The 12223-nt window shown below is 40.7% G+C and overlaps 1 protein-coding gene across 1 annotated transcript in view; it reads right to left on the bottom strand.

The window, feature by feature from the left end:
- The window catches only part of LOC139206781 (neuronal acetylcholine receptor subunit alpha-7-like), a 34223-nt gene extending 27468 nt beyond the window's left edge, over nt 1–6755 (bottom strand). The window contains exon 1 of the mRNA XM_070836371.1: nt 6686–6755. Coding sequence (XP_070692472.1) covers nt 6686–6755 — 70 coding nt within the window. The remainder of the gene's footprint in view (nt 1–6685) is intronic.
- Nucleotides 6756–12223: the final 5468 nt, after the last annotated feature.

The raw sequence follows: 12223 nt of genomic DNA, 5'->3' as shown, positions 1-12223 counted from the left end.
TGTTCATTTCAGAGCACTCATCCCACTGAGAAGACAGTGATATGCGCTTGACAAACCATATTATCAACAATTACAACTCAGCACATGAGCACTGAAACACTTTTGACAGCTACACTATCCTTAACGTTTTGTATGCTGCCCTCTGCAAAGAGACATAGGAGTTTACAAGCAAACTGTACAAGCTTTGTGATAATAAGCATCAAACTAAATTCACAGACAGACCTTTTTGCATCTAAAATCCTTCCGTTTAAGTTATAATTCTGCGTGATCTAATACTTCCTGTATTTTCTAGCTCCCTTTCATTGTCAGAAAGTTGTGGGTTAATCTGATTTCTCGTGATTGCGTAAAAGTAAATTTTAAACTGAAAAAAATGCGACGCTTTCCTTTGCATCTATAATGAATGGATGGATGGATGAACAGACGGATGGACAGTCTGACTGTTAGCAGGAGGAAGAGTTCTATATATTCACACCTACACAGAATGCAGTGAGATTGTGGGATTAAACACAGTTTTACAGACCATATGCAAATGTAAATGACTATATATGGAAACATCTGAGCCCATTCTTCCTATCCTTCCTCCCTCATTCCCTCTCAAGATTTCCACATCTAATCTCCATTCTTCACACCTTCTTTCCTTCTCATGTTAAAGTCACTCCAATTTTGCAGTCTCCCCCCTCACTTACTATTCTACAGTACATTTTTCATTCTTCTCCATTTTGACAGCACCTCTCTCCCTCTATCAGTGGCTTTGTCCCTTTACAAGCCTTTCTTCTTGTGAGATCCCCTCTTTTGATCCCTCTCTCTATACACACCTCTCTCATGTTACCTCTATCAGTCTTCAGTCTCTTTGCCTTATATTGAATTGATTTTTTCCCCTGCTTTCAGCATTTTTGGTCCCATTTGGAATGAATGAGGGCATTGTAGAGCTGATTAGATTGTGAGGAAATAAGCACAAAGCTGGAAAAAAAAACACGGTCGTGATCATTGGTGTTAGTTAATTATCATTAGTTAACATCATCAACAGAAAAATGGTATGATTTTAATAGAAAGTCCCCTTCAGGCGAGGCCGAAAAAACAGGTAAAAGGTGAGCTACTGTGTTTTCAGCAGTGTAAACTGATGTGTATGAACTGTGAAGCCAAAATATAGGTTTTTGTTTGTGGTGGCATCTGAAAATACAAAAGCATGTAAATACACTCAAGCACATTATTAATTATTTCTCTCTCTGAAACACACGCACACATAAACATATACCAAGAAATCCAGCTAGCCGATTCTGTCCCATCTGAGTATTTTTTACTGGGTCAATGCGTTCAGATGAGGCTACCAAACACGCTCATCAGACACAGGCTATCCAAACACAGATGGCCTGAGGGACCCATTCTCCCTCTCTCTTTTTCACACACACGCACAGCTCAAAGACACACACCCAAAAAAACTAAAAGACAAACAGGAAAGCTATTTTAGGCAGAGCACTAAATGACCACCTCTTACATCAGGGTGTTTTAGTGCCCCTGATGAGCCCAGCTAAACTCATCCAGACTGAGCCGCTATCCAACACACACACACACACACACTCAGTTGGTATGATGAAAACATGCAGATGAATGATCATGGCTTTGTTTCTTATTCTCTTTCTGCCAGGGAAACCCCACTTAAAGGTAATCCATTATCATTGAAAGTTTTATTACTACTAACAGTTTTACTACTATTATACTTTGGTAAAATCCAGAAATGATCATCACCAAACTTTTAATGGTAAAATAACGGTTTGGAAATGACTGAAACGATTTTTGTAGGTGATACGTTGTTGATAGCTGTGTCTGCTTGACTGACAGGTGGCTCAGCCTATCACAGCTATCGTGGTCGCAAGTCGAGAAAGACCCCTTCAGAATCCATGGGTGACATTAAATACTGTGTCCATGTTTATGTACAGCTGAAGTGTTCAAGGCTGTTGAAGGCTTCAGAAACTGTTTTTCCACACCAACACCTTGCTCGTTAGACAAACTCTGTAGACGGGGTTAACATGGGGCCTCTGGCCTCTGTAGCTGGGGCTCCTGAGGTTCCCAATGATGTAACATGAATCCTGATGAATAAACAGCGAGAATACTAAAGGGCTGTGGCGACAAAAGAGTCAGGAAGATAAGAATAGAAGTAAAAGGCTTTCAAAAAGACATGCCATTCTCTTAATTTCAATTTAATTTAACTTAACATTAATTTACATGCTGACAACAAGTAATTTCTTTTGAGGCTTATCCCTAAAAAAGAAGTACATCAAATGCTAACATAATTATCACCCTATTGTGGAACAAACCCCTCATTATTTGGAGTAATCTTATTTCATACAGTGGTAAACATGCTTGATAAATCTCAAAGATTGATGCAAAGAGCCAAGTCTATTATCCGGTCTGGAGTATAACAGGGCTCTGATGCCAGAATGCTCTGGGACAGAGAGACCAGAGTTATGAACCTGGCGGGGGGATAGGGCTGCACAAAGAAACTGCTGACAGACCGCCACTCCCTCAGGGCCTGGACAGTCGACACCACGACAAATGCTACACATCTACAATCATGCTGATTCAAAAATCGTGTGTTAGTGTATGTGTATAGTGTGCATGGGAGAAACTAAAAGAGAATAATAAGTAGCACTGCATGTACACCATCCATTGGAAGGGGAGACATGGCTTAGGTCAAACCCTGAAGCTATGTTACATTTGCTCAATATAATTTACACCTTGAAGCTTGAGCAACACTCACACACAATTAGAACAATCCTGATGAACCTGGGGTAGGGCATTACAACATGAATTAAGATTCACATAAAAAGTTGTGTATGTAAATCTTGTTTGAAAAGATGCCTGACAGAGCATGTGGGCGTATGATAGAACAAAATCCCAACTAACTTTGATCTTTATTCCATTGGATTTTTACTAAATTAAAAAGAGCAGCAAGTAATAACTTGGAAACACTAATATACATCACATACTGGCATTACTGAAATTTCACAGTCAATCAAGCCCATTTGATACAGATGGTACTTCAACTGTGGATGACCTCACATTAGTGTGCCAACACACTCCTGCCAAATGTATAATCTCCCACTTCCATTTCTCAAACTTGTAAATGGGTGTCCACCTTAAAAGAGGCCATCTATCTCTCCTTTGGATTATGGCCAAGACATTGAAAACTGTCATTTAACTGTCTCAAAGAAAAGCACCCCAAGGTGAAGAAATAATGGGACTCTAAAGTGTCTGATGGCCTGTAACAAAGTGTGTGTGTCTGTCTCTGCGTGTGCAAATGTGTGTAAAATGCACATTATCTTATATTCATGCTTGTCCTTCAAAAGACACAAAACATAAAAGGATACTGGTATTGGCTGCACTGTTACAGTGTATGGATTAACACGTGAGTGTAGCTGAAACACAGTTCTGCCTCTAAAATTAACTGCATTGATTTAAATTAAGGTCACTTCTACATTAGCAATGGTCTTGCACCTCATTATTTCACTATCAATCATTTTGGAGGGGAGAGAGTCAGGGGAGGTCAGCAGTGAATTATCCAGATGTTCAGCAGCTTTAAATCTACATCTTAACCCAGGTGGCTGGCTCATTGCCTAACATGTTTAAAAAACAGACAGACAGAGAGAGATGGAGAGGGAGAGAGAGTCAGAGAAAGGAGAGATGATGACAGAGTATTACAGGAGGGACTAAAAGGAGGGAGACAGAATGTAAAGGAAGGGCATGGAGGAGAAAGAGAAGAGGGTTTGAGGGAGATGATAATATAGTGGAACTAGGAGGAAACCCAGGGCTTCCTTTTGTTCTTAAAATGACAAAAATTCAATAAAGCAACAAAAATACTTTCCATTTAATCATCTTTAACAGCTTTCTAATGACACTTAATTATGCTAGCAAAACTTAAGACACTTTTACATCTTGTGACACTTCATCAAGGCAGGGTTGCAAAGTAACAACACAAGAGCTAAATCTTGTATTTTTTTCTGTAGTGTCAGTTTGTTCATTTCAATTCTTGCACCAAATACCAGTTTGTCAGTTTGGTACACAAGCACCCTGACTATTAAATCAATACAGTCTTCACACATCAAACAACTTATTTAATTATTCTGCGTCCTTTAACATATACTTAGAGTTGAAATTTGGCAATATTAACATTGTAAAATTGGCCTTCAGTTTAGGCATCTGAAAGCTGCAGCCACTAAAATAGCCAGAAGGGCAAGAGAAGGGCAGCTCTGATGAGAAGTAATGTATAAAATCAGCAATGATGTGGGGGGGAAGTGGGTGTCATGGTGACAGGAGGGAAAGTAAAGGAGACCACTGGGACAAAAGTAAGCCTGAAAAGATCAATTTTAAATAAATGATTTCAACCATCTACACTTTCCAGAACAGACTCATGGCGCTTTTCATGTTTCTGTACAACTCTGTGTCTCTGTGTGCGTTTCTCAATGAGTAAATTGGTTTCAATGTGCACGTACACGTGCTCACTACCATTCTGTGTGTGTGATGCTTAAAGCTACTGCCGACCCATGGACCCATCCATTAACACATCGGTTCCAGCATCATGTGACAATCTACAGTGGTGAGCGAGGATCAGAGCGTATGGTGTTGTGTGTTAATAGTGTTTTGGACGGATGAATTCATATAGGAGAGGTTTATAATCTATGGTCGAGGGCTAAGAGCCCTAAAACCACTGGAGGTTTAATCCTAATCCAGGAGCTAAGACCTTCGCCGTGCTGCACTGCTGAGTGCTTGGCTACCACATCCACACTTCTACACCATGTTGAACTAAATCAACCATGCCTTGTAAATCTTTATAGGAACTAAAACTAAAGAAAGCTCCACAGGTGATATGGAAGTGTTATGTTCATTTAGGGCATCTATATATCCACACTTTTGAACTTTTGCAATCATTTGAAGGCAGCACAACCGGTCAACCACATTAGTGCCGTTGGCAGCATTTACACCACTTTAACACAACACTGAAATGTTGAAAAAGGAACATAAAAACTTCATAAACTTCATGATTAAATAGCGTAGAGTCTGGCAAAGTGGTATATACTGCTGACCATGGAAAAAATAAGAGGAAGGCAGACTGTGGAAGAGCCTGCAAGAGACAAAGAGACTAAATGAAAGAGACAGAGGGAGACATCGAGAGAGATGAGGCGTTGCACTGAAATCAAGCGGATATTATTACAGCATCTGTGCCAGGCAACTTCACTCTTACCGGTCTGATTCTCTGAGTGACGGTCAGGAAAATAAAGAGTATATGTACTGTATTTCTGATGCACCTGAATGCACCTGAATATGGGGCTATAAGTAATATATACAAATTATGCTTCCGTTTCAAGGAAACTAAATTGCCTCTTTGGGCTTCTGTCTTCCCTGTATTGTATTTCCTTGACAGACTGCAGCTGCTTATCGATGGTACAGTGAATGTGAACATATTTCGCCTACATATGTCAAGCTGGTTCGGTGACCCCCATGCCCAAAGACTTATGAGCAAGACTATTCTCCTGCCAACAGTCAAACGTTACCCAGCATGACACTAAATTCAATCTATCAAACAGTGTATTGTTTCCATTTCCATTGTATCTTCTTTAAAAGAGAGTTCATTTAAAAATACAGAAACTTTCTCACCTTGTTGGCTGAAGTTTGCATTGTTTAAAAGAGAAAACCCCTGTGATTTTGAAACTCAGTGCTACATTGCATGACTTGCTTAGCTTTATGTTTGTCTTCTGCGGTGCCTTCACACCGTTGACAGGGCAGTACAAATACTGAACACCAACCTCTCAAATTTTTCCTCTTTATCTCCCCCAATACCTCCCAACAAGATTACTTTTGACTGGATCAGTATGGAGAGGTGAGGACAGTGGAAGGTGGCCAGTTTGACATTTGCACATGGTGGACACACTCAAACTGTATGCACACACACAAGCATAGAGGGTTTGAAAGCATATCTTCAGCAAAGCCGCTGTGTCACAAACTGGTAAGTAAACAACCCAGATGTTACAGATGATGATGCTGATGGTGATGATCATGGGATGGGGCTTAAGAGAGAATTAGAGCCATGCATGCACATCTCACTGCACACGAATGAGCGAACGTTAGCGCACACACTCTTATCAAACACACACAAACACACACGGACATGCACTCAGTGTTTAAATATAACTTTTAGTGTAATAAAAATCACCCTTTTTGCAGAAAAGAAAAGGAGGGAACCAACCTGCTGAGAAACAGTTTGGGTGCAGATAGAGGTGGATTTTTCTTTAACTAATTCACATTTTTCTTTCAAAGATACAGAGGCCAGTGATATTCAATTTCACATTTGTGATTCTATTAAACAAATCACAGAGATTCAGTCTAGTGAGCACACGAAAGCAGCATAAATTGCGTCCAATTAAATTCAGATTTGAATCTTGGCTTTAATTCCAATAGTTTCTAATGCAAAAGTACAAGTTACTTATTAATTAAAACTGATAGCCCCTTAATTAATTAGTCCCTTTAAAAGATAAAGGACTATACAAACTCCAGATTAACCAAAGCACATACCAAACCCCTACACGAATAGTAGGATCACCTATTTCCCATAGTCCTCATTTATCTTAAACTCATTCAGTAGTTGGAGGAAGTCAGGGAACTTAATTAGGTGCGGAACACAAGAACATACCTTTGAAAAGTATGGCCACAAAAATGTAAAATCCAATCGAACACGGTCCCCTAAACTTGTGGCACCGCATCCTGGCACCGCTCAGTGGACTCCGCCGGCCCCCGGCAGCGGGCTCTCAGCGTCGGCTAGACAGGGCTTCTGCTCCGGCTTGGCGGTGGTGTGAACATGAGGCTGGAGAGAGACGGAGAGGAGGGAGGCAGAGGGGGTGTGATAACACAGACTGGCGGACCGGAATGAGTGTGGAGTTCAGATTGGCGCGTGCACGCTACTTCAGGAACACATTCCCTCACACGGAGCTGCACGAGGACGTGCGTCCGAGCCGGAAATAATGGCCGCAGGTAACTTCACAGGTGAACCAAGCCATGACACTAACTACTGTGAAGTTATTTTAGGACTATGTGACAAAGGCGGTCACTACGGTTAGAGCTGTAGCAGAGTATTCAATTGTGAATTAATTACGACCGTATCTTGACTGGCATTAATTTCCTCCTAATTGCACGCTGACCAAGCTTCCTTTTGGTGTGACATTTTAATCCTGAAATCACCTTTTCAAAGATTTTTAGTTCAATATTGACATTAACAGGTGACTACAGTGTCTGAGTATGCTGTACTAACTTTGTAGAGTCCTTTATGTTCTGTGTCTTGCCCTCACCTGTCTGACGTGAGTAAAGACGTCATCCAGCAGGGGGGTATGACGTAAAGCTTTGACGCAAAGACTGTGTGTGTGCGTGCACGTCAAAATTCAACTGCACTGTGTGATTTGTTGATAATCCATTTATTGCTAGCTTTATTTGGTTGTTTATGTGTTTATTTTTGGCATATCAAAGTTGTCAAAACAAGAATTGCTTTTTCTTTTTTCCCCCCAAGTCCCCCAACAGCTGATGTGACATCACAAATGAGGGCGTGGCCAGAGGAGCAACATGCTTGAAAGAAATAAAGCAGGGTAGTGGTTTTTCTGCTTTATGTGGATATTTTAAATCACTGTGAAGTCTTTTTTTCTGTTTTAATCAATATCTTTATAATAACTTTTTCTCTTGTGACCTTAACGTGAAGAGTTGTTTCAGATGAACCCACAGAGAACTATCACCTGCTCTGCCGTTCCCCTTAACGCTAGAGATCATTTTACTGTCTGTGCAGCTGTGGCTCCGAGGTGGGTGGAGTGGGTCGTCCATCAATTGGAAGATCAACGGTTCAATCCTGAGCTTCTCCAAGTCTGCATGTCGAAGTGTCCTTGGGTATAACACACGGAGTGAGTGTGTGTGTGAAAGAATAGTATCCTCCAACTTAGCTTCCTCCTGGCGCTTTACAAATACAGAACATTTACCATATGTATTGTTTCCTGCCACAGCATGTGGTTCTTTTCAGCTTTTCCCTGTTCACTACCTGCCCAGCACCAAACTGCAGACACACACAGTTTAGTGATGAGCTGGAATGTAGTGGAGCATTTAAAGGAAAACGGACCAAAAGGAGAGTTTGTTTTGGATTTACATTCATCATGTGGGCAAAGACACAACTCCAAATTAATGCTAATGCTAATGCTGTCTGTTGGATATGCAAATAAGTAATGGTTTGCTAACACATTTGCCTTATCAACTTAATATATTAAGTGTCAGTGTTGTATTCACAGTTTGTTGAGCTGCTTGGTTTAAATTAAACACAAGGCCATGGAGACATAGCTAGAAATAAAAACGACACAGTTCATCTCACTGTTTTTCCCAGTGCTGGACACGACCAGGCCTGGAGCCCTGGCACAGATCACCACTCAACTCTCCTTCTCCCACAGCTGTAGACTATCATTTATGAATGTGATGTGTCGCACTGCAATTTCCCACTTCTCAACATTACAAAGAGGTTCATCAACTGCATTTTGGTCGTATTTGTCACCTTTTTGTGCCAGCTTGGCTCATAATCATATGACCTATTTATTCCAGTCCATAAATAATTCCAGTCGGAAATAGGATCCAACAGGCGATGAGCGGGAACACTGCACATTTTTGCAAATGTTCTCACCGCCTGGCTCCCTTTTTCACACTCACTTCCTCTCAATGGAAAAGGGGGCGTATCATCTAAGAAGCAGTCCTGTGTCTGTGGTATTAGACCAGTTCCTGCTATTTTTCATACCCCACGTGTCTACGTCTCCGAAGTCTGGAGCCCCATCAGAGGAGATTTATGCTCTTGGATGTGATTTGGTACAGAATCCCATATCTGTCTTTGCTGTAGGTGGGCCGACAGCCACAGTGTGCTCGCTGAAACCTCTGATCACAACCTTCATCCTTGTACTTTCTCTCACTGGGCAAACTTCTAGTTGGCGAGGAGGCAGTGACATTAAACTAATCCTCATTTTACCAAGGGAACCACACAGAGCCAACTGTGAACTAAAAGCTAAAAAAGTTTGGTTAAAACTGCCAATAACTTTGCTGCAGTTGAATGAAGAGCTGTCCGTAGTGCTGAAACCACCAGCTGCACTGTTCTGCGTCACCAGCAGTGATAGCTGAATGTAAAACAACGTCAAAGTCATCAGAAAAATAAAAAATAATGTAAAGAAATCCAAAATGAAACATTTTTCCTACTTTAGAACACGATGTGACGCACCCACCACAGGACTTACAAAAACACTTTTACACACTGACATGGAAATCAAACATCACAGTATGATAAAACTCTCAGCTTATAGTTTGTTAACCATGAAATCCGGTTTATTATAAACTTTAATTTATCTAATCTTGCAGCCCAGGATTAGAAGTGATTTGTTTTCCCATGTATGTCAAAATGACACGTACAATGAGAGCAATGTCAAATCAATTTCAGAACTGAAAAAACCACCAAAGTCTGATAGCATGACATGCGAAGAGCTGCTGACATTGTGTGAAGATGGATCACTCATAGGTTTATAGGTTTGTGGCATAACAATATAACTCCTATAGGATGTACATCTGGATATACACACAGTATTCAAACATTTTAGTGTGTGTGTTTATGCAGTGAGTCTGTGAATCTGTTTCACTGTAAAGATATATTTTCTCCCCATGTGTTGCCTCCTCCTGAGCTCTCAACATTACTTTGCCTCTTGGGGGAAGTGGTTGCAAACAGCTAACAGATGCTGTCACACACCAGAGAAAAGAGTGCACACACATATTTAAAAAAAAAAAAGAAAAAACATCTCCCCATTCAAATAATAGAGTTTCGCCACCAGTTCACTGTTAACAGCTCAGACTCTGATGTCGTACAGCCAAACAACACAGAGACAGAGACTAAATTAAACCTGATTCTTTTTAACACATGTTTGACGATTATCAGGTAAAGCACAACAAAGCGAGAGCACTCCTCAGAAGCACCACAGAGGTTTGGCTCCCGGGTGACAGCCAAACTATATTTGTTTAAACATCACAGATCAAAAAGAAAGTGTAATTTTTGTAGATTTAGTTAATGTTTCAAAAGTCCTGTGTCTGTGAATCTGAATCCAGTCTGATTTTGAGCTTTGATTTTGATTCTGTTGAGATTTTGAGCCTGCACTTTGTCCACCTTTCTCCATGATAGGACAATGGGGGAATCTGAATCATATTTTGACATTTTTAACTACGCGGATCCACTGATAGGGGGTGAGCAGTAGCAGAGAGGAAAGACTAAGCACAGGAAACAGTGTGAAGTCCAGACGGGGCTGTTAATTCTCTATCTTTTATAAATGAGAAGTGTTCTGCTAATGGACTTAACTGTTGTGGAGCAATCATTGCGTCTTTCCTTCTTCTCTCAGTGCCTTTTATTGCTTCACATCTCTCTTGTCTCCCTCTGCCACTTAAAAGGAAATTAGCCAACACGTAATTGTTGTGTTGCTCATACGTGGATGCACCATCACACAATCAAAAGTGAAAACAGACAGTCTGTGACAATGACGTGTCTTCTTATCTCAATCAACACTCCTTCAAAAATGACAAAAGCTTGCTGAAATTTTTAATCCTATATTTTGTTAAACACCCTCCTCATCCCTCTTTCCCAGTTAAACTAAATTAAATATTTGAAATATTCGCCTATCCCAGCAGGGTGCATGTGTGTGTGTGTGTGATAGAATGGGGTCAGATGAGTTTTAGTTTTGAGGCGCCACCTTTGATGTGTGGAAGACGCAAAGCTTTTGCTGTGACAGAGAGCACAAGGGTCCCAGAGCTAAGGTGTGTGTATGAGTGCATGTCTGTGTGTGTCTGCAACTGCACATTCATACTTTTGAAAATATTTGGGGTCTTTCCAGAAATACATCCACACATGACGGGTTCTTAGCCAGACATATTTGGAAAAAAATATAAAAGCAACAATTAATGTGAGGATTTTTCTGGACTCTAATATATGTTGCTGTTAGCTATCTGTGAATATTCGGCCACACGATGAAATGCATCTTGGTCCTCCCGTAACAGCTCCACCTCTGTTGTCCTGCTGCCAGCCGGCCATTTGTCTTTGTTACAAAGCACAGGTGGCGACTCAGTTTATTATGGAATGTCAAAGAAAGGTCAGACCTCTCACACACACTTAGGAGTTTATTGTGGAAAAGGTCAGCAGTGCACACAAGGGTGAGGCAGAGACAAAGAGAGGCACACAGCGTGGAAAACACAAACTAAACACGACAAAACTGAGTTGTGCATTGTGTGGGTGGACAACAAGCTCTGTGTGTGTGTGTGTGTGTGTGTGTGTCAAAGTGAATTCAAAGAGAATTCAAAGAGGGGCTCATAAAATTACATGCAGAGAAATACAGTCACATTTATACGCACATACTTAGAGATGCTTAGGTTCATAAATAGAAAGAGTTTAAATTATATATGAGTTTTGTTCTGTTGGACTTTCCGTTATTGTCGTTGTGCATCTACTCATCTCAGCTTTTAGATGGTCATTTTCGCGCGGCTGCATCAGTATTTGAGCGAGAGCGTTAATATTACATTACACAGAGAAAATCAAGGGAAGCCTCCAACTCATACTTTAAAGGATCTGAGCTTTAATCCAGCACCTTGATAAGCAGTAACACAAATTAATACTCCCGGGAGCTGCTTTGAAATTTTTGAGGTCTTAGTGAGCCTCTCAGTACGGTGGCCCTGAGAGCTGAAAGCAAACGCATGCAAGTAGAAAAAACACAAGCAGATTAAAAAGTATTTATATATGATATATATATATATTCTCATCAATGTGACAACACTCATGTAGCATTTAGAAAACTCGCTGCAAATACAGACAGCACAAATTAAATTAGCAAATTCATGAGTCACAATCTGTAGCAATAACAAGCCTATCCACATGTTCAGCACTGGTGTCTTCTGGTAACACTGGGTTGTCTTTTCCTGTACTTGCAGCACTTTTCTGTAACGCTTTGTGTTGCCTGCACTTGCTGCGTGTTTTCTAAATGCTGCACATGTGTGGACTAGTGGATGAAGATGTTTTCTGAATTTGCAGCATGTTTGTGCGCTTGTAGCGTGTATTTTAAAATGCTGTGTGTGTTGTCGAACTGATGAAGATGTTTTCTGAATCTTCTTGTGTTAAATCTGTTTGCATGTGTTTTGTTAA

The sequence above is a fragment of the Pempheris klunzingeri genome, chromosome 9 (genome assembly GCF_042242105.1).
Source record: "Pempheris klunzingeri isolate RE-2024b chromosome 9, fPemKlu1.hap1, whole genome shotgun sequence".
Taxonomy (NCBI): domain Eukaryota; kingdom Metazoa; phylum Chordata; class Actinopteri; order Acropomatiformes; family Pempheridae; genus Pempheris; species Pempheris klunzingeri.
Note: the sequence above shows the minus strand (reverse complement) of the source record. Positions and strands in the feature narration are given on the sequence as shown.